General features: G+C 54.7%; 1 protein-coding gene across 3 annotated transcripts; it reads right to left on the reverse strand.

The window, feature by feature from the left end:
- Positions 1 to 1,886: 1,886 nt before the first annotated feature.
- Positions 1,887 to 20,017, reverse strand: NR2F6 (nuclear receptor subfamily 2 group F member 6). Of its 3 annotated transcripts, none has more exons than XM_065422077.1 (5): positions 19,887 to 20,017; positions 19,666 to 19,817; positions 13,600 to 13,694; positions 6,748 to 7,272; positions 1,887 to 2,161 (listed from the first exon to the last, which is right to left on the reverse strand). In XM_065422077.1, exons 1-5 carry the CDS (start codon positions 19,935 to 19,937, stop codon positions 1,887 to 1,889), a joined length of 1,098 nt encoding a protein of 365 aa, XP_065278149.1. In that variant the 5' UTR covers positions 19,938 to 20,017. The 3 variants fall into 3 exon arrangements, with proteins under 3 accessions (XP_065278149.1, XP_065278148.1, XP_065278147.1); XM_065422076.1 differs by adding an exon at positions 12,021 to 12,059 and having other exon boundaries at positions 19,666 to 20,017; XM_065422075.1 differs by having other exon boundaries at positions 19,666 to 20,017.
- Positions 20,018 to 22,581: the final 2,564 nt, after the last annotated feature.

Below are 22,581 nucleotides of genomic sequence, written 5' to 3' on the forward strand. Positions count from 1 at the left end.
ACCACCCCTCTGGCTTTCTTTTGTTTACACAGAGATCCAATGTCTGTGCTGAGCCTGTTTATAGCAAGGATACTCAGGCTTGCATCACTGGGGAGCAGGTGGGAAACTGAGGCAGCACTGGGGAGCAGTGTGGCTAGTGCGGCAGAGGCCACTCGGTTCCAGGAATGAGGTCTGCCCCAGATCTGCCTCGCTCTGCACTGACCCCCCACGCTAGGTTCTTTTCTGCAACAGCAATTCCCACGGGTACCAGCAAGTGCAACAGGACAAATAAACCATGCCCCACTTACCGGTTTAGCGCATAACCCTGAATCTGGGCCAGCCCTGCCCTTGCAAAGAGTGATTTACCCACTACCTGGCCTGGATTTAATAACTGCCGCCTGCTTTTTATTTTGCCATGCAGAGATTCTGCTTCAGATGTTCGCAGCCTTCAAGCTCACTACCTCTCCTCAAAGGCTCAGCAGAATTAGGAGAGGGAAATAGCTGTGTGTCTGAAAAAAAGGAAGGGGTGTGGGGGGGGGAAAGACGCTGTTTCCTATATACAAGGGTCTGTGGTGTAAAGCGGCTGCTAACTTTCCCCGACAGGATCACAGGCGGAGCGGGACTGGCTTGAGCTGAGCTGGGCGATGTAAAATATAGAGTGGTGAAATGAATGGGAGGGGAGGGGGGAAGTCATCTGTTATATAGGAAATGCTCCCCCCTCCCCCCCACATACTGTCTCCCCGCCAGGCCAGGAATCGTGTAGCTAGAGCCAAGGTGAATTTGGGCTGAACGGCAGGGAAGCGCCACTGCCTGCAGGGGTCGAGGGAAGCAGGCAGGTCAAAGCACTGGAGCGCCTGGTCCAGGGAACAATTCCCCCGTGGAAGGCCAGACTGGATCTGACCTGTGGCCTTTCTAGCCCAGTAGCCTGGTCAGCCCATGGCCAGCACCTAGGTTCTCCCTAGTCGTTGCGTTAGATGCAGGTATGACTGGGTGACAGCATCGGGCCTGGGGGCCGCAGCTCAGATACGGCAGAATGGTCCCTTTGGCCTTGAAAGCGGAGATGATGCAAGAACCCACGCAAAGGCCTAACGTGACCCCCTTCTTCCTTCCCCTGTCCCTGCCCCTGGCTCATCCCTGGAGCGTACAGCTTTATCTCCCTTCCCAAACTGGGTTGTTTTAACCCGTCTGACACTGGGTAGTTCTGTTATTCCCTCTAATTGTCTGCCATTGGCTAGGGGACAGGCCCCTCGCTCTCTCCCCCCGGTCTACTTTCTAGGGCTCAAAACGTTCTTGCCAGAGACGGCTGCTGGCTATTTTATCTGACATCTGTCATTTAGCTCGTGCGCAAAAGGCAGACATGGGGGGAGGAGAGGCCTGCAGCCCCGGTCACCCCGGACTGGCTCAGAGGCAACAGGCAGAGCAGCAGAATAGCCCACAGTCATTTCCCACCTCTGCTGTCCGGTACCCCAGGGACAGGAGTTCGAGCCTGCCTTGCCTTCAGAGAGGTTTTTCTAAAAAGGAAAAAATAAAGTTCAAATCCCGACCGCACGACCCCCCTGTTGTTTGGCTCCAGTCATCATCTGTCCAGAGCCATCTCCCGTAGCCCTCTGAAAAGTCATCCCAGAAAAGTAAAGGCTCCATCCCTTTGCTGACCCACTCCATGGGTGGGGAGGGGGTTCCGTGTGTGCTGACGGGCAACACCCCGGCAAGGCGCTAACTAATGTTGCCACGTGGGTGGGGGACCACACTGTCTGTGATTCCGGCCTGGAAAAGAACCGCGTAGGCCTGAGCCTCTGGCCTCGCAGGAACCGCTCAGCAAAAGGCCCAGCTAGGAAGGGTTTCTGGTGGAACGGGCTGGGCTTCCCGAGCTGCGTCTGGGACCGCGAGGGGAGAATTCCTGCTGTCTCCTATTGCCCTGTCCCGTAAGGCCAGTTGAACGTGCTCCCAGACAGCAGCATGTCCCTAATTAGTGTTTCGATGGGCGTCTTCCCCACCAGTCTCATAAAGAAGAGCTGAGAGATGAGCGAAGCCGGCACCGCCCGGAGCGCCGGGAGCCGCAGCAGGAGTCTGCCAAAGCGCTGGGGCTGAGACGGGTACTGGGCCCGGACGTACTCGGTCAGGGCCACCTGAGCTTTCTCTTGCAAGCTCTCCACGTGGGCAGGGTCCGAGAGGCCGCAGGCATCTGCAAAAGGCAGGGGGGAAGGAGGGGGAGAATTGTTAGCAGGGAACAGAGATTGCACAGCTCCGGGTGTCCCCACCAGACAAACTGTCCTGCTCCACTTCCGAGATGCGAAGGCCGGGCAGGACTACTAGATCCTCTCCTCTGACTGTGTGTGTCCCAGGCCATCACATGGCTCACAGTTACCCCGTATCCAATCCAGCGCCGCCGCTAACACTCCTGGGGGACCAGCACCGCCCGGAGAGATGGTCGGCTGTGACTGGAGCAGCACGGCGGTTATCGGCACTCCCACCTCCGTGGCCCAGAAGGCCCCGAGATGGCCAGTTCATCAATCGCCCTGCACCTTCTGCAGCCACTCACACTAAAGCAAACTCCTCCTGCTCTGCCAGGTGCAGGAGAGATGAACGGGGCCCATGGCATGCAGCCCACCCAGTCCAGGGGCCACCAGCACAGAACAGGGAACACAAGCACAGCAGACCATGGTAGCGCTACCGACCTATTTTAGGGCTTCCATCACCCTCGGATCTAAGCACTTCCTGGAAGAGTTGGATTAACCCAGCGAAGTCCCTTAACAGGATCTTCCGCTCCCATCCCTCCCTTGGCCACAGAAGGGCCAGAATCTATGCCTGGGCTAGAAGACAGCATTGCCTAGTGGATAGAGCACTGTCTTGGGGTGTAAGGGACGTGGGTGTCAATTCCTGGCTCTGCCATTGGATCCACTCAGTGACCTTGGGCAAGTCACCCCCCCACGTGCCTCAGTTTCCCCATCTATACAATGGGGATAACAATACTGCGCTCCGATGGAAAGTGCTCTATAAAGCAAGGGATTAGACTGTAATCGGCCAGCAGGGACAAAGCTTCCTCAAATGAACACACGAGGCTGAAACCCTCCCCACCTCTTACGGCACAATATCGCCCCTGAGAGCAGCACGGTTGCAAAAATGCTCCGTGGGAAGCCTTAGTGTGACGGTGTAGATTGGTTTCAGTGTAAACCCAGGGTAGACCCGCTGCTCCCACTGCAGGCTGCATTGGCACAGGAGCCCTGAGATGCCACAAACACAATCATGTAGTCGGGCAGAGCCTGCCAACCCTGCATTGACAGCTTTCGTTTGAGTTCCCTGAAGTCAGTCTCCAAGTATGAGCAACTCACCCTGCCAGCTGATGCAGAAACGCTGCCAGCTTCTATTTTATTACCCATCCAGCAGCTCCTGGCAGGGGTATCTGCCGGCCCAGATATTTTAAGAACACGGCAGCACTGCCATGTTAAACGGAGGTGGAAAGGCATCAAGGCACGGCCTGCCGGTGCCCGTCTGTCACATGGCGATAGCCATGCAATCAGGACAAGTCCTAGAACATCCTTTTCTCCTCCCCCGCCTCCCCCACTCCCATCTTGCATTTTTGGCTACCTTGACCTTCCTGTCACGTTTCCCAATTAAATCCAATCACCGGCATTCAGTAGCTATCCATGCAACGCTGCATTAGACGCCTGGCGCGCATGTCCCACTATTGCGAGCCAAACATTTTACTGTCTGGCCCCCAGGCAAATGGACTCTTATCAAAACAAAAACAAAACAAGAAAAAGCCTGTGGGTGCTTAATCCAACCACAAGGGGGTAGCGCGAATGGGTTTTTAATATAAATGCTACACGCCAGAAAACCCAACCCGGACTATTTGATTTGTGAGAGGACGGAAACTTCGTCTCGTTAGCTGGCAGTGGGCAGGAGAACGAGCTGATTGGCTGACAAGCTACAACTGGTGATTAAATTAGAACCCCACGTTGTCAGGCTGCTCTGGCTAGCGCATCCTTTAAAGAGCCCATCCTGTCATTTTTATTTTGTTTTCTCTTTAGGAAGGAGGAAGAGGCAGCAGGCCAGGCAGTGTTAGATAGCCAGGTTTCTCCGCTAGCCCCCCTCGGGAGCTAGGGACCCCTGGGATTGTGCCTTGTTACGACTGCAGTGGATAAACAGGCCAACCGAATTGCTAGTTTGGCTGGAGGTTAGAATGGCTCTTAAAGGGACATACCTTTTGCGTGGTGCTGCAGTATTAATAGATACAAGTCTTCCCATTCTTAGGGCAAAGGCTCTTTAATTTATCTTAGAAAGTTAACCGGTTCCCATTGATGTATCTGAGGCTTTACCATTACGGGCATCCCATGGAGCGTCTCCCCCCGCGGGAAAGTCACCTTGCTCACAGGATGCACATGGGAGTCGCTACCTTTAGGCTGGAGCCTATGGGAATTAGGCACCCACATCCCACTGAAACACCACGAGCATTAGGTACTTTTGAAAGTTTTACCCCTAAATGCCATCGAAACCCGACATGACTGAGGTCCCCAAGTGACTTAGTAGCTTTTTGGAAAATTTTACCCTGGGTGCTTGAAGCCCTTAGGTTACTTTGAAAATCCCAGGCTTCAGCGCCGTCTTTTTGGTACCAGGAGATGACATCAGTAGGAAAGGCAGCAGTGCGGGGGCACATCGTATCACACACCTGCGCACTGACGCGATCTTTAGTTGTGTATAGGAAGCATTCACTGCAACAGGCCTTCTATCTCCAACTCTCTGTGCTCTGTAACCACCCTTACACACACGAGAGACCACTCCCGGGGCCACCCACAACCACCAACAGCTGAGCACCCAAAGGAGCCAGGCAGCCAAATCCTACTGAGTGTTGGAGGAAGCGGGAGAGGGAACTTCCTTAAGCCCTTTGGCAAATCCCAGCTGTGCCAGTCACCAGGGCATCCCCAAGTCGTGCACAGCCAGGGGGAGAAACGGGCCAGGCAGCGTGTCCTGCAGGTCAGTAAATTAAGGTCACTTTGCACCAAGCTGTGGGGAAAGCGGCAACGCCCAGCAGAACTCCCAGAACCTACCTGCCTGCTTGCCTCCCCCTCGTGCTAATTTGGCTCGATGGGCGGTATTTCTGACGCACACCCCGTCACCTCACCATCGTTAGCATCTTTATCCTCACAACGCCCTCGGGGCAGTGCTACTATCCCCATTGTACAGAACCGAGGGACGAAGCCTGGCTAGCCCTAAGTGACTTGCCCATGGTCACGCAGGAAGGTCAGTGGCAGAAGAGGGAATGTCCCACTCAAGCACCCAAAACACTGGATCATCCTTGTTCTCTAGATATCCGTTAATTACAACTCCGGGGCTTTGCACTAAGGTCATACAGTGCAAAGGCTTCCTGGGGGGGGGTGGGGGTGTGTGGGGGGGGGTGGGTGTGCCATATAGATCCATAGATACCAACACACAGAAAGAGGAGTTTTCAGGGCAGCCTGTTGCTCTTCCAGGAGCACTGCTCTACGAGCAGGGTCGCAGACGTCTGAGCAGGGCCGCCGAGAGCGAGTTCAGGCCCCGGTGAAAAAAAATTTTCAGGCCCCCCAGCAAGGGCAGACCGGCTAAACAGGGCCGACGAGAGAGGGGGGAAGCCGGGCCCTGGGCCCCCTTCCGGACCGCCAGGCCCAGGTACTTTGTACCGGCTTCCCCCCCGCCCTCGTCGGCCCTGCGTCTGAGTTCTGCTTTTCAGCGGGAAGCTCCATTTCCCCAGGGCAGAGCAGAGCGCTCCTCGTTACGGGGCCAATCACTTCGACAGGGGGAGGAGGGTTTCGTTTCCCAGCTGGCTGAGACACTATTAAATTCATCACAGAATTACAGCACCAACTTACAGAACGTACTCACACCTGCTTGTCAACGGTTTGAAATGGGCCACCTTGATTACACTGAATTCATCAGTGCGACAAAAGTGATTTTTCCTCCCTTCTTGTCAACTGTTGAGAATAGCCCACTTCCACCTTAATTGAATTGGCTCATTAGCACTGACCTCCCACTTGGTAAGGCAACTCCCATCTTTTCAGGTGCTGTGTATTTATACCTGCTACTGTATGTTCCACTCCATGCATCTGATGAAGTGGGTTCTAGCCCACGAAAGCTTATGCCCAAATAAATGTGTTAGTCTCTAAGGTGCCACCAGGACTCCTCGTTGTTTTTGCTGATACAGACTAACACGGCTGCCGCTCTGGAACCTGGCACTAACTTTGACTCCCGAGGGCAGCCCCCATCCTTGTGACATCTCGTGGTGGCTGCATCCTTTCTGATCGTTAAGGGAAGCATCTCTTAAATGCAAGGATGATTACGTGATTTGGTGCAATTAGACGTGACGATGGGAGCAGCTGCGATATTACCAGCGCTATCCTCCTCTTGCCGCAGAAGTGGGTGCTGGAGAACGTTCCAGACGGCAGCAAGAGACAGGGGTTCAAGGCCCAGCTCTGCCACCGATTCCCCGGAGGGCCTGGGGCAAGTCACTTAGGGCCAGCCTTTTAAAGGTATTGGTGGACTTAGGTGCCTAGCTGCTTTTGAAAATCTCACTAGCAGCCACTTGCACCTTTAGGTGCCTAAATACCTTTAAAAACCTGGTTCTTTGTTGCTCCCTGCCTCGGTTTCCCACCTGTAAAATGGGGATACTGATCCTTCCTTTGTCTATTTAGCCTATAGCCTTTTGGGGGCGGGGCCTGGCTCGGACTCTGTCTGTGCAGCAGCCGGCCCCTCTAGCCGTGACACCATCATGAAGATGAGCATGCACCAGCCACTCACCTGGCGTGAAGAGGGCTATGGCCTTCAGGCAGCTGTATTCAGCAGAATCCACTTGCAGCCTGTTCAGTTTTTCCACCTGATCCTGAAATATCCGGATCTGGTCCATGAAGGACACCACGCGGTCGGCGGACATGGGGGAGGCGTGGAAGCCGGCCGCGGCCAGCAGGGGGGCCATGTGCAGCGGCAGGGCCGACTGCGCGGCGTTGAGGACGAACAGCTCACTCCAGCTCAAACGCAGCAAGGCCACCTGGTCCGAGACCGGCAGTTCGGGGAAGAAAGGGATGTTCCGGGCCCACTCCACCGTGCTGAAGAGCAGCCTGGCCGCCAGCTCGCAGATGTTGTCGATGCCCATCACGCTGCCCTGCTGGGCGTACTGCGAGCCGTAGCGGGCAGTCGGGTAGGGCTCCGCCCGGAGCAGCTGGGAGATGAGTTCCGAGACCGGCTGTCCGTTGTAATACTCCCCGCTGGGCATGGCGTTCGGGCTGGTGCTGGAGTGGGTGGGGGGGATCCTGCCTCTCTGGACAGCTGGAAAGGAAGCGAGAGGAGAGATTAGATCCCACACGGCAACGTCACGTGCGGTTGCTACCATCGCAACATGCGTTAGTCCAGCCGGGTCTACGCTGGGGCCCACGAGATCAGGGCCTGGCAGGCTTGGAGCGGCACGTACTTGTATCCAATCCAGGACAGGCCCTGCCTCAGAGTCTGAACAGGCAAAGGGTGGGAGGGGAAACTGAGGCACAGAGCACGGCAGTGACTTGCCCAAGGTCACCCAGCAGTTCTGTGGCGAAGCCGGACTCCCAGAGCAATGCCTGGTCCACTGGGACAGAGCTGTAATCGCCTTGCGTAAGGACCGGGTTGCCAGCCGAGTGGGCGCCTCAAACCTTCAGCACCACAGCCCAGGCCTCAGAGCTCAAAGGGTTACTCCATTAACTGGGATCAGTAGCAGGCTGTTATCCAGCCCTTGGAGAGGTACATGACGCATACCTGGCCAGTTACACACACTAGAAATATTGATCTGAAAAGAAGATAAACCTCCTTAGCACCTTGGTGATATCACCCCTCCCCCACTGCCTAATTAGCTGTAAATGAATGCCTAACCCCAGAGATAAGCAACAGAGCTCCGGCCTCTAGCAAAAGGCACTGAATGACTCTGGCTGACAGATGCAGGCCCCCAGAGCATTTAAAGCTTGGGTGATAGGCCTGCTTTTAGCAGCAAAAGCAGGGAGGACTGCTGAGGTTAAGGGCGAGGAGCCCCCAGAGCCGAACAAGGAGATCAGCACCACACGGGGGCTTGCAAGAGGGTTAAGGGAACCCAGAATCAATCTGCAGAGAATATTGGCCTCTGGGACAGCTGATTTCATCTCCATTAGCAGGCGGGATTCCAAACTGCACTGAGCCCAGGTTTCTAATCTCCAAGCAGTCACGTGAAGTTCTAATTCCCCCCCCCTCCTCCCCTTTGCTCTGTAGTGAGATGAAGGCTAGCCAAGGTCATTTCTCTGCAATGGAAACATACATCTTCAGTACACTTGTTAACCCTGGAGGTGCTCCTCTTCCTAACCGCATGCTAAGAAAGCTATTTTTCAGCCCCCGTTAGCACCCACTGTTTGCTTGGCCCCCGGTAATTAATTTATGGGCTGTTCTTGCAGCACTTAAATTAGAGCTCTAAATCATAGTAAGTGACAACAATGCCTTCCCCACTCGCCTGCAAGGAGGAAATTAAGTCCTGCTCCTAATATCTCTTCCCTGTGCTATTTACATTTCTACCACCGCCTGTGGAGAAGCAAATACGCTCTGGCTAGCTGAACCACAGAGGGATCCCACCGCCCTCCATCTTTGCCCACAGCAAGGTGGAATCTGGCCAGAACAATGGTTGTGATTTTCAAGTTGAGTACTTAAAGTTAGGTACCTAGTTCCATATTTAGGCAGCTTCAATAATACTACCTAGTGCTTTATATCAGTAGAGCGCAAAGTGTGTCGCATGGAGAAACTGAGGCACGGGGAGGGGAAAGGACTTGCCCAAGGTCACCCAGCAGACCAGTGGCAGAGCCAGGAAGAGAGGACCTAGATCTCCTGAGTCCCAGTCCAGTGTGCACTGAGAAATTCCCATTGGGCTCAGCAGAGCACCGCTGCAAACCAGGATGCTCATCGAAGCATCCAACTTTACACAGCTAAGTGGCAAGTGCTGGCCCCTTTCTAGTGGGAATGGCCCGGGAGTCTTGTCATGGGCATCAAGAATGGACTTCGGTCCCACGAACGTAGCTGAAACTCCCCCACCCCCAACTTCCAGCCCGGGGAGATCCAAGCATTTCAAGCTTGCAAGACAGGCCAGCCTGGGCACTTCCCTCACCCGTCCAGTTGTTGGGTCAGATCCCCGGAGGGGCCACACCCATTTACACCGGCAGAGGATCTGTCCTGTGGCCCCGATTCACTTAAGCAGCGTAAACAACTCAAGCGGGTGCGTAAGGGTTTTGCTGACTCGGGGCCTAAATCTGTTACCTTGAGCACAGCCTGAAATCCACCGAGTGTCGCTGCCCGCTGGGGCCCGGCGCACAGCTGCTCTCGCCGTGCTCATTAACAGATGTCACGCACGTGACTTCACTGGCAAGCACAGAACCTTAAGTCATGACAGACAGCACGCGCCTTGTCTCCAAACCTGTAGCCTATGCTGACAACCCGCAGACACGGGGAGGGAAGGGATGCCGTGGAAAAGGAAAGCGACTGCAAGCAGGAGGTGCTAATTTCATGGGGGCCCGGCCCCTCTGAAAATCAGATGCAATGGGCTCCCTCCTGATTTATACCAGCTGGGAATCTGGCCAGCAGAGGCACCCAATCTTACTGAATGCCACTGGAAACGTGGCTGTGCACGTCAAAGAGCTTCAGGAGAGGAGCGAAGAATTTCTTGTTCCTCTCGTTCTAGTCCCAGCTGGCCTGGCCTGCTGGGAGACCTTGGGGATGTCACTGCCCCGCTCCGTGCCTCAGTTTCCCCATTTCACAGGGGGGGTGAATGAGCCTGACCTCCCGCGGAAAGCACTTTGAGGTCCAGAGGTGAAAAGCGCTAGAGAAGAACTAGAGACTATTAAATACAAATACTGCCTGACATCAAGCAAAAGGCGGGTGGTGAATTTAAAACTCACGTCTCCTTTGTCTGCTAAACTCTGTTCATGCTGTTACCCATCCTTCCCCCACCCTGCCTCTCATCACATCCTCTCTGACCCCGGCCTTGCACCTTGTGGTCTGACACCAAGACAAATTGGGTGTGAAATGCCACCGAGGAACATCCATAGTGTTTCACTTTGCACTGGTGTCAACAATGGCACAAGGAGCAGGGTGGGTGGGGAATCTGGGATGGGGACTGTGGTCTTCGGTGGTTTGTACAGCACCTCCCACAATAGATCTTTGATCCCTGATGGGGGTTCGCACGTGCTACTCTAAGTAGGTCTCTAATGTCCTATGTTTCCCCTTGTGCAAATCACTCTGCCAGCTCCACTGCTCAAAACCCTTGTCAGCTCTTCCCAGCAGGACTCTGTTTCTTGTCACTCCCTTTCCAAGCAACCCCCAAGGCCCTAGTGAAACCTCAATGCTTGCAGCTAGCCATCCTGTCCGGCCAGCTCTGCTCTCAGACCTCGTGGAGCAACAGTGGCAGCAGCCCCTCTGAAAAATCAGGCAGCTGGGGTCTCAAGTCAAGCACCCTGAATGAGTGGCTGCTTCTGAAAACTCTGGCCTAAACTCTTTTGTTCAAATGAAGATTGCAAACCTAGGCTCTTGGAATGGCCAAACTGGATCAGACCCATGGTCCATTTAGTCCTGTAGCTTCCGACAGTGGCCAAAACAAGCTGCTTCAAAGGAAGGCACAAGAAACCCCGCAGTGGACAGTTATGGGAAAATTGGGGGAAATTCCTTCCTGTCCTCCATTGGTTTATGCCCTGAAGCATGAGGATGTATAGCCACTCCAAAGCTCTTGGTTATTTTTAATGCTTCCTACAACAACTTTGGATATTCTCATTCTCCATAAAAATGTTCTGCCTCAGTTAAAAACCACTCTGCTGCATTCGGAGCGTCAGTGCTATCTTATGGCAATGAGTGCCACTGGCCAACGGCGTGTTGTGGGAAAGGGTTTGCTAAGTTTGCCACCTCTCGAGTCCACTGCCTGGCTCCTTGACTGCGCCTTATGACACGGCACAGAGGAGTTCCTGATCGAGGCGGGGCCCCCGCATTAACGGGAGGAGAGAGGGTGCTGAGGAACGAGGATTCCTCTGCTCTCCAGCTCTGGAAAGTTGGGAAACTGACTCAAGAAATGCTTTTAAATGTTCTGGGTTCTACTCTCAATGCAACACGATGCCCAAGATAAAGAGAACAGCCGCCAACGCCATCTGCTGCGCCGTACGCCCCCCCGCCCCGATACATTGCCACAGAAATTTGCATAACTGAGTCAATATTGGAACTGCAAAGGATTATTCTAAGTTCGTCTCGGTTTCCATCTGCGACCTTTAAAGCTGCTAGGTCAGGTGGTCTGGTACAAGGCTCCAGGTGAGTCACCGAATCTAGCCAAGGCTTTGGCTTTCCAAACAAACACCACCTGTTGGACTGGTACAGGAGCCGCCCAAGGGCAGATTGAAATGGTTTTGTATTCTGCCCTGAGACTGGGATTTCACTGTGACAATAACGGCTGCTCCCAGATACCACAATCAGCACGGGGATTTCCTGGCCGGCTCCTGGGGTGGCAGGTGCGCTCCATGGGACATCGTGGTAAGGGCCAGATCCTCGACTGTGTTTCCTTGGGGCAATTCCGCTGACTTCAAAGGAGTCTTGCTGGCATCAAACCAGCAGAAGGGTGTTAGCTCCGTCTCTCCAACTGCAGTCCCTGGCATGTCATCAACGGTGCACAAGATACATGGGGGGCAAAATCCTCAACTGGTATAAATTGTAGGGGGTGGAATGTAACTTACGAAGAGAAGGAACCAGGAGTTCCTGTCTCCCCCAACCCACCCACCCACCCCCAGGGCTGGTTTTAACGCTGATTAAAAATCTACCCCCGTTTCCCAGAGGCCCCAGTTCTGCTCCCGCTGGCACAAAGCAGGAGCAATTCCACTGCACCCTTGCGAAGCTAGGGCGAGAGAGAGAGGAGATCAGGCCTGGAGTTTCTAATCCTCCCTAGAACATGTCCAGTCACATCTTGGGGAAGCGCGTGCCTTGGGATTTACAGGCCGTTTGGCTGGGCCTCAGCTTCGGGATCTGATCCAGCAACCACCCCCTCTGCTGTAGCATTTACTCACCTGGTTTTCTAGGCAGCTGGTGAGCAGCTTTTACTAGTTCTAAAAGCCAAACAAAAGGAGAATCTGCAGCTGCTCTGTCCGAGGCAGGGCATGGTGCATTTGGGGGGGGATTTTACTCTCGTCCCCATCTCAAAAGGCACTGGTTCGGATTGTGAGCCCGGCAGAGCCCTGGAGGCACAGCTCCTGGAGAGGGCTGAGGGAGAGGGGGGAGTTTATACCACCTTTGCACCTCCCAGGTTATGGGGATGCTGGGATCCTGTTGACCACACACTCAAACTAGAGCAGCCCCGGGCACTGCTCTAACTGTTGCCCGGCTCCAACGGTCCCGTCCTACAGGCCAGAGTAGCTGGATTGCAGGGGGCCCGCTCCTTCCCGGAACATGCCCGTAGACTGGGAGCTGCTGTGGGAAGCAGGACAGGGCCATTACGCTGGTCCTACCCCAGCAGGCAATCCCCTTCGTGGCAGAGGAAGCCCCGGTGGGGGAGGTATGGCCAATTCCTAGCCCCTTCCTGACACCGGAGGGGTTAGTTTAGTTGCAGGGAACAGGCAGTGTTTAAAAATACTAGAGGAGGTTTTCAAAGGCAGAGACAAGCGTTAGGCACCCAAATCCCATGGGTGTCCACTGGGATTTGGGCACCTAGCTGCCCTCTGCGCTTTGAAAACAACCCATCCAGGAGGCATGTAACTGACCGCCCCCGGTGCTGATCCACGCAGACGACGGCTGGCATTTTCAAAGGGCCCTCTTGGCTGTCCAGTCTCCCCTGGAACTTCAGTGGGTTTTGGTAGCCTAAAGCCTTGATGAAATCCCAGCTAACAGTTAACCACCAGCCCGCCTCCCGTTTCCAAGCAACAGCAATTCAAGAACTGGCATTCCAGCTGGTCCAGAGCAGTGCTCTAACTCGTGCCCCGAGGGCCTGGCTTTCCAGAAAGCTCGGTTTCCATTAGGCATCAACCCAAGCGGCTGGGTTTTCAAGAATGCTCGCTGGCTGCGGAGGGCTCTTGGAAATCCGGCCATCAGCGTCACAATGGGAGCCGCTGGGGGCTGAGAACTCTCGCAAATCTGGGCCTCATTAAGATGCACCAATGCACGCTGGGGAGGACAGGCCTAGATATACTCTGCACTGATTCTCACAGTGCCTTTGCATTGGCCACAGCCTGTCGGCGTAAGATAGAGCAGCTCAGAGGTTGCTCTTAGTTACGTCCCCTTGCTCTGGTCTCTAGGGGTCCATCCACCCTGCAGCTGGGAGCGTTGTTAGGTGTGTTAGGCAGGCTTGCACTCTAGCAGCTACCCATGCGGCAATGTCCAGGCTGCTATTTTTAGCATGCTGGCTTGCGCGCAGCTAGCACGTGTCTCTCTACCCCATGGGGACATATGCCAGCTGGGAAGCAGCATGGCACCACTCCACCCCATGCCCCCTATGGCGGTGTGTGTGGGGGAGGCAGTTGACACAGGAGCCAGCTACACCCCCCTCACACACGCTGGGATCTCCTCTATGCCCGGGGAATGCTCGGCTGGCTAGCGAGCGCCAGATTCCACCATTCGGGGAAGGTGTTTTTGCAAAGCAGTGGGCCGAGTTACCTTCTTTCCTCATTCCCACGCGAAAGCACTTCTTCAGGCGGCAGTACTGGCACTGGTTGCGGTGGTGCTGGTCAATCTGACAGTCTCGGTTAGACCTGTGTGCAAATCAGACAACAACACGCCATTGCAAGGGGGTAGGAAAGTGCCGACCCGAGAGGAGACATGTGTTTTGTTAGGTAAGTACGGGGGAGGGTGGGGATGATAGGGCACGAGACTGGGGTTCAACTTACAGACTCCTTTGTGGGACCTCGGGCAGGTCACGTGATCGCTCTGTGCCTCAGTTTCCCTGTCCAATGGGGATAAGAGTGCCCTGCCACACGGGGGGGTTGGGAGGATAAATACATTAGAGATTTTGAAAAGCCCAGATACTCCAGGAATGGGAGCCCGAGGAGTATTTTAGACGGACAGACTGGGCAGAGCGTTGTATTGCATTAATGCTGGGCCTAGAGGCCTCAACAGAAACAGGGACTCCGCTGCGCCAGGCCCTGCACACATGGATAACGAGGCAGAAACTCTGCTTCGCCGAACAGCTCTCCTGGGGCACAAGAACTGCCCCGAGTTGCTGTGACCCCTGGATGAAATTCACCCCTAGGCAGAGGCCCAGCACTCGGCCTAGGCCCCCCGGAAGCAAAGCATTTTTATTCAGGATGGCGCTTAAGAACGGGCTGCCCGGCACAGGGCTATGCTCAAGCACTCAAGAGCTTCCCCAGATGGGGGCCAGAGGGCTAGTCCCGGGCTGGCCCATCTGCACAGGGTGAATTGTGCCCAGGATCCATTGCTCGGGAAAGGGTCTAGCCCCCACCCCGCCAGAGCTGCTCTCCCACGCGGCTCGGCCTTCCCAACATGAAGGAGGGGGCAGCGGAGTTTAAACTGAAAACAGCTGAGCCAGCCTTCCTTTTGTTCCCAGACGCTTGAAGAATTCCAGCTATTTCCTATGAGAACATCCCAGGCCTTTCCAGGCAGCGGAGGGGAAGGGTCACTTCTCTTCCCAGCACACACAACTCATTTACCTGCCCTGCTAAAGTAAACAGGATCATAATCCCCGCCCCATTAAAGCCTGTTGATTGCTTTCCCAGGTACTAAGCACTTACAGATTTATTTCCAGGGGTCTCATGTTCAGCTCTGCCTGCCTAAGGCCTTGTCGACATGGGCAATTTGCCTGGCTTCGCGGGGGCAATCCTCTAGGGTAGGCAGGGTTAAATCATTATCTGCCCCTGTGCAATTGTGACTCCGCTTTGGAGAAGGGGCTCATGCCGAAGACACAACGCCGGCCCCTCTGAAGTCAACGGCAAAAGTCACCGGGCCAGATCCTGAACTGTCGGAGCTCCACTGAAACCAGTGCAGGGCAGACACCGGTTCACAAGCTCCCCCGTTCCCCCCCCCCGCCATCTTCAGCGGGGCCCCACCACTGCAAACACCATCTTCGCCTGCCTTCAGCTAGACTGAAAACTGGGCAAGTCCCACGGAGACAAGGCCTGGGTGACAAAAGCTGGGAGTCGGCAGTTCACCTGACCCCCCATTTACCCAGCTTTCTGCAGAATCAGCACCCCCGGAACGGTCAGTCACTGGGGAATGACCAGAGCTTGCCCGTTTCTCCTCTGTATATGGCTCCTTTGAAATGGACCAAGCGGGGCATTAGACAATGCACTGCCCCGTTAGTGTTACTGGTAATGGGGGTGGCACCCCATATTTGGTAGGCTCTGCAAACGCCTGGTCCCTGCCCCCCCAGAGCGCCCAGTGTAAGTAGACTGAAAACGAAGTGGAGAAGGAAAGAAATGAAGCCTATGAGTAACAGCATTGGCTCCTGTGTTGTTTTATAGATGGGCTATGCAGACCCAGGACGATCCTCACGCCATTGTCTTCAAGAGAGCTGTGTGTCTTGCAGCAGTTGAGGATCTGGGCCCGAGGGAGCTTTGAGGGGAAGGTCACTGGGGGGTGGGGGGATGAATGGTGGAAAGAGCGTCTGGGTAAGGGAGGGGATGCAAGAAAGGGTGAAGGATACGAAGAGGAGGGATGAGAGAAGGCCCAACGGAGAGCCGGGCAGAGCCTGGACATTCTTGTGACAGGAGTAAGAATGCTTTCAAGCACTACGGGCCCAATCGTGAGCCCCTTTCTGCAGCTAGGAGCAGGCCCATGACCGCAGCGTGACTGCACGCACCCAGTCACGGCTCGCTAGCGGGGGTCAGGGTCTCCCAACCCAGCCCGAAGCACGAGGCTTGCAAAAGTCGCCCAGACGCTTTCCAGCAGCCGATTATGATTTTACAGACTGTGCAGAGCGGTAAGTGACTCAGCAGGGTCGCTCTGATAGCCAAGGGGGGTTGAGTCAGAGCAGAGGTGGGGAACCAACCTACCAGCCCTGCTCCCGTCTTCACAGGCCCGTCTCCTGGCCCAGCGCATGTGCAAACAGGGACGAGCAAGAGAAAACGCATCCCCATCCTCATCACTTTGGGCCTTACATTTGGGTCAACGCCAGACAAGATGTGAATCGGAAAAACAACCAGAGAAGTAAACAGACAGGACCCATGACTACCAGCCCCTGCTGCTCTGATCAGGAGTGGTTAAAAACAATGGTAAATACTAATAATTCAGGGGTCCTAAGCCCCATGAAAGCCTTCGGCCCCGATTTTGAAAAGCATCTAAGCCTGCTATGAAATTCCATCGACTTCAAGGAGACTTGCACACATTAAGGGTTTTGATGAACAGGGATGAGCAGATTCACATGCTTAAAGTTAAGCACATGCTCAAGGGTTTTGCCGAATCAAAGCCAGGAGTTCGGAGCTCGGCATAACGTAGCCTCCTGTTTCTCTTGAGCGCCACGGCCCTTTTCTGTGCGCTCAGACCCCGTTTGCCATCACATTCACGGTATGAGACGCACGTTCCCATAGTCAGAGATGTGAAGCAATGGATGTTGGGAGAACAAAACCCGGGTTTTCAACCCCTAAGAGGGAAGGCTATCTGGAGAGTCTCTCCGGGATCCAAACCCAGCACGCACACAGCAATCAGCTAGAACAGACGCTGCACTACCCCGGTGTCTGGAATCATGGGCCTTCTTCAGCCAGAGATGTTTCCTGCCCAGCTCACGACTGAACGCAATGGGCTGTTTTATTTAAGAGAAGTAAATAGTGGGGTGGGAAGGAGGCTTTAACATACTCCCAAAATCTGATCATGTGCATTCAGGATGAGTTCCCGCCCCTTGTTCTCAAATAATTTTGCAAATTGCTACCTTGAGCTTTGTTCCTGAGTAAGTAGGACATGGCAGTCGCCCCTTTGGGGCCTGATTTTCATAAGGGCTCTGCTCCCAATTAGGCAGTAAAATAAGCAACCAGATTTTCTAAGCCGCTCGGCGCATTGGGTGCGGAGGTCTTTTGAACAAAAATGGCTGGAAGCGTCACAACAGGAGCAGCTGGGTGCTGAGCCCTTTGGAAAAATCTGTCCCCGACTGTGGGCACGGAGAGTTTGAGAATTTGCACCTTAGTTTGTCAAGGGGGACGAGGCATAGACATGAGGATGGTATAAAAGCATGCAAATGAAGCAGAGGATTGGTTCTGACTTTATAGTTTCAACGGGATCACTAGCAAAATAACGCATGATCAAGTGAAAGGCAGGGGAAAAAATGTAAACCATGCATGGTGGCCAGTCAATCTGCAAAGAAATCCCACCCGTTGCCGGTGTGAGTGAAAGCATTTGGTTATACCTTGGAATCCTGACATGAATATCCTAATTTTTACATGACTCCAGAGATGAGCCACGTACGGATTCGACAACCGTTCATACAGGAATTAATTTACCCTGAACCTCACCGCTGTGTTTAACACATTTAAAATGGGTTGCTGATCAAAAGTTATTCTAGTGGAGAAGCGATAAATCTAAACATCAGATGACATCTTCATCCCAGGGCTCCGTTACAGCGGTTTGGGCTGGAGCTTGAGAAACCATTTGTATCACAAATCCTTCTGTAAAGAGGGCTAGAAATTCACTACAGACAAACCGGGGTATGAATAGTGCTTTTGGTCCAATTACATTCTGACAGCCCAGGCCAAAACCTGAGCTTCATAGAGTGAAACTGATCTCTACCAGCTGAGACTCTAGGCCTCGAGTTACAGTAAGGGCCAAAAAAAATATTTAAAAAAAGAAAATAGCTTTTTATGTTATTTTAAAACTTAAATAGTTGTATTTAAAGCCAAGAGTTCTTAGCAAGTTCTCCTAGACACACTGTAGCTATACAAGAAAATGTGAGAACACAGGAGGTGTGTATGGTGCTAATTATGCAATTAGGATGTGTCATTATTTAGTACAAGAACTAAACTGCATCCAACTCAGTTTTTAAAATTCAAATTAGAGCAATTTTGGCTTGATGTTGCTGTGAATCTTTAAGGAAGCCCACTACAGGACTGCCTGGGGAAAGCATTGCATATGCCCTCGCTTAGGAACGGTGTACTAAGAAACAAACATTTTTATTTCATTCTACATTTCTCTGAGTGCAAAGCGAATACACTAACCCCTAAATCCGTGCTCTGACCCAAGAGGCAAAAAAATACATTTACAGCTTTGAAGTTCCAGCTGGAAGGATGTGCTACTTTTCTCAATACATTTGTACCTAACTACTAAGCAACAACAGACAATCAATCTTTTTTCTTTGCAAAAACAAACATTCTTTGCGTTTGTCCCCTCTGTAATTCAGAATGCTGGTACTTTCAGTAGGATACATATATCCAGTCTTCAAGTAACAAGAATAGGTAGCTCTTATCTAGTGCTTTTCATCGGTAGATATCAAAGCACTTTACAAAGTAGGTAAGCATCATTATCAGGATTTGGGGAAACAGGGGCACGGGACAGTTCACTGAATGTGTTGTGTCCACATGCCCAGAATTCATAGCGGTGGCAACATACAGCAGGTTTTTAGGATATCGCAACCTTCCAAAACCCAAAGTGCAGGGGACAAAAAAAATTGCACAAAGTTTAACAGCTGCAGGATTAATTTCATGCACACAAGGTTCCTAACGTCAGTTTCACATGACAGCATTTTTGCTGTTAAGAACTGACGATAAAGAGGAAATCAATCTCACCCCCAGCTAAGAGGAGGTACCGAACGGTACATAGGGGAGTTTGAATCTGGGCCACACGAACTGAGAGCAGAGCGGGTCAGAAACGGCACGATAAATACAGCAGCACAACTTGCTCTTTGATCAGGTTTGAGTCTCATGACTTCCACCGTGACCAGGACTGTGAATGACTATTTCTGTTAATATAGACACTCAGATGCAATGCTGAGGAAATCACTTGTGTACCCAAGCTGGTAGGTAGCCATTCTTATGGAATCTACTGGTTTAGCAAGTACCGTTATGCAAAATTTGATTTGCAAGAACGCCTAGGGCTTGTTACAGTACCATACATGCATGTGAGCCTAGATCTGCCTTGTATTTACTTCTCTGCCTTGAAAAGTATTTTTCTTCTAAGAGGAGTCACGGCCACTAACCAGTTACTGTACCCCTATTGATTTTAAGAGTTACTCCCGATTTACACCGGAGTGAGAGGAGAATCGAGCTCCGTAACAGAAGGGGATTTGTGCTTTTGGTTCGAATTAGCCGCCACATCAAGTTTTTTAAAAGGCTGCTTTCCGCTGAGGCGCTGGGGAACCTAATGATTCAGAATAACAACCGCTGCACGTTTGCAGAGAACCGTACAGCCATTAATTAATTAGCTGCCACGCTAACTGGAGACGGGAAATCTAACCACAAGGAAGAGCCTGCACAGCACCCTGCACCGTGTCTCATCACCGGCGCTGGTGCAAGGCATCACATGAGAGGCCAGGCACAGGGCCCATTTTGCACTGGGGTAAATGGCCGCACAAGAGCAGGCCTGGGGCAAGGGAGGTTGTGGAATCTCCCTCACTGGAGAGCCGGTTAGGCAAACACCTGTCAGGGATGGGGTCTAGATAGTACTCGGTGCTGCCATGAGGGCAGGGACTGGACTAGATGACCTCTCGAGGTCCCTTCCAGGCCTACAAGTCTCTGATTCTAGCGGTCAAACCCAGGCAGGCCCCAGGCCCGCCAGGTGAGCCCCTACCTGCAGGTGTAACTCAGGTTCCTCCGGATGCTCCGCTTGAAGAAGCTCTTGCAGCCCTCGCAGGTGAAGACCCCGTAGTGCTTCCCACTGGACTTGTCCCCGCACACCGTGCAGTCCACCTGGATGCCCGGTTTGTCCTCGTCCCCGTGCTCCTGGTCGCTCACCCCACCTTGGGGCGACACCGAGTCCTCTTCGGAGGTCCTGGGGTAACCCTTGTCCACCCCGTTGGTGTCTCCGTTCGGGTCTCCCCAGCCTCCAGCCACCATGGCCATATCTCCGTGGGGCAGCCCGAGGAATCAGCGATGCCTTCCAATGGGAAAAACAAATCAGCCGGGGGTGGGGGGTGGGGGGAGAATAGAGCAAAAACTAGCGAATTAATGGTTATTTGGCGCAGGAGGGTAACTCCGGCCTGGTCTAGCCGCCCTACCGCTGCGTGGCTCCGGGCTGTGACCCTCAACCCGCCCCGTTAGTCCGTGGGGCTGCGCTGGGGCAGGAGCGTTGAAAATTCCAGAGGCGCAGGCTGGGCCCGAGCCCCTTTACTCTGCCCCCCAAAGCCGAACTCGGCCAGCCCCACCTGGGGAGCAGCCGGCGCCGGAAAAACAAGTCCAACAAGTTTGTCCAGCCAGGGGCGGGTGCGCGGGGGCTTGTCAGGCGCAGGTCCGGGCCGCGCGCAGAGAGCGGCTAAGGGCGCATCCCCCTGCAGCCCCCGGGGCACGGGCGAGCCGACGCGCTGCTGCAGCGGCCGCTGCCCCGGTCGGAGTCTCCGCCAGAGGCCGAGCGCCCCGCGGAGCCGGGTCCCCGCAGGGCTGGGGGCGCGCCCGCCCCTACGGGGCCCCCCGCCGCCGGTGCTGCGTCCACATCGCGGGTGGCGCGGCCGGCACCCCCCGCTCCGCCTCCTGCTGCTGCGGGGCTGGAGCCACCGGGCCCCTCCGCCGGCCTCCCCGAAGAGCAGGGCTCAGCCGCCGCCGCCGCGCTGCTCCTCCTCCCCGGCGGTCCTCCTCCCCTTCCGCTGCCTCCTCGGTCCCGCCCCTGCCCGGCCCCTTCCCTCCGCCTGCTGCCCTTCGTCCTCTTCCCTCCCCCTCACTCCTTCTCCTTCTCCTCTCCCTTCCCTCCTTCGTCCTCCTCTTCCCCTTCCCTCCCCCTCACTCCTTCATCCTTCTCTTCTCCCTTCCCTACCACCTCCCCTCCCTCCTTCCTTCCCCCTTCTCTTCCCCTTTCCCCAGCACCCACCCCCTCCCTCCTCATCTTCCCCTTCCCTCCTTCACCCTTCTCTTCCCCCTTCCCTCCCCCTCACTCCTTCTCCCTTCCCTCCTTCCTTCCCCCTTCATCCTTCTCTTCCCCCTTCCCTAGCACCCACCCGCCCCCTTCCCTCCCTCCTTCCTTCTTTCCTTCCTTCCCCCTTCATCCTTCTCTTCCCCCTTCCCTAGCACCCACCCACCCCCTTCCCTCCTTCCCGCTTCGTCCTCCTCTTCCCTTTCCCTCCCCCTCACTCCTTCTCCTCTCCCTTCCCTCCTTCGTCCTACTCTTCCCCTTCCCTCCCCCTCACTCCTTCATCCTTCTCTTCTCCCTTCCCTACCACCTCCCCTCCCTCCTTCCTTCCCCCTTCTCTTCCCCTTTCCCCAGCACCCACCCCCTCCCTCCTCATCTTCCCCTTCCCTCCTTCACCCTTCTCTTCCCCCTTCCCTCCCTCTCACTCCTTCTCCCTTCCCTCCTTCCTTCCCCCTTCATCCTTCTCTTCCCCCTTCCCTAGCACCCACCCGCCCCCTTCCCTCCTTCCTTCTTTCCTTCCTTCCCCCTTCATCCTTCTCTTCCCCCTTCCCTAGCACCCACCCACCCCCTTCCCTCCTTCCCGCTTCGTCCTCCTCTTCCCTTTCCCTCCCCCTCACTCCTTCTCCTCTCCCTTCCCTCCTTCGTCCTACTCTTCCCCTTCCCTCCCCCTCACTCCTTCATCCTTCTTTTCTCCCTTCCCTAGCACCTCCCCTCCCTCCTTCCTTCCCCCTTCTCTTCCCCTTTCCCTAGCACCCTCCCTCCTCATCTTCCCCTTCCCTCCCTCCTTCCTTTCTTCTCTTCCCCCTTCCCTCCCCCTCACTCCTTCTCCTCTCCCTTCCCTCCTTCGTCCTCCTCTTCCCCTTCCCTCCCCCTCACTCCTTCTCCCTTCCCTCCTTCTTTCCCCCTTCATTCCGTCCCTCCTTCCCTTCCCCCTTCGTCCTTCTCTTCCCCCTTCCCTCCCCCTCACTCCTTCTCCCTTCCCTCCTTCGTCCTCCTCTTCCCCTTCCCTCCCTCATCCTTCTCTTCTCCCTTCCCTAGCACCCACCCGCCCCCTCCCTCCTTCCCCCTTCGTCCCCCTCTTCCTCCCCTGCTGCCCTTCGTCCTCCTCTTCCCCTTCCCTCCCCCTGCTGCCCTTTGTCCTCCTCTTCCCCTTCCCTCCCCCTCCTTCCTTCCCCCTTCTCTTCCCCTTTCCCGAGCACCCACCCCCTCCCTCCTCGTCTTCCCCTTCCCTCCCTCCCTTCTTCCTTCCTTCTCTTCTCCCTTCCCTCCTTCCCTAGCACCCGCCTCCCTCCTTCCTTCCTTCCTCCTTTTCTTCCCCTTTCCCTAGCACCCACCCGCCCCCTCCCTCCTTCCCCCTTCGTCCTCCTCTTCCCCTTCCCTCCCCCTCACTCCTTCATCCTTTTCTTCTCCCTTCCCTCCTTCCCTAGCACCCGCCTCCCTCTCTCCTTCCTTCTTTCCTTCCTTCCCCCTTCATCCTTCTCTTCCCCCTTCCCTAGCACCCACCCGCCTCCCTCCCTCCTTCCTTCCCTGTCTCTCCTAGTGTTTGGGGCCCTAGGGGAGCCAGCACCTGAGGGGAGGGGAGTCAGGGCTGGGAGGAGATATTGGAGTCCCAAGCCCTGGGAGGAAGCAGTGGATCCCCCATGATAC

This window comes from Emys orbicularis, chromosome 24, assembly GCF_028017835.1.
Source record: "Emys orbicularis isolate rEmyOrb1 chromosome 24, rEmyOrb1.hap1, whole genome shotgun sequence".
Taxonomy (NCBI): domain Eukaryota; kingdom Metazoa; phylum Chordata; order Testudines; family Emydidae; genus Emys; species Emys orbicularis.

Coding starts and splice junctions, on each gene's coding strand:
- NR2F6 (XM_065422076.1), bottom strand. CDS start 19,937: ATGGCCATGGTGGCTGGAGGCTGGGGAGACCCGAACGGAGACACCAAC. Junction 7,273..12,020: donor CCAGCTGCCTAGAAAACCAG/GTGAGTAAATGC, acceptor CTTCCTTTCCAG/CTGTCCAGAGAGGCAGGATC. Junction 2,162..6,747: donor CATAGCCCTCTTCACGCCAG/GTGAGTGGCTGG, acceptor TGCCTTTTGCAG/ATGCCTGCGGCCTCTCGGAC.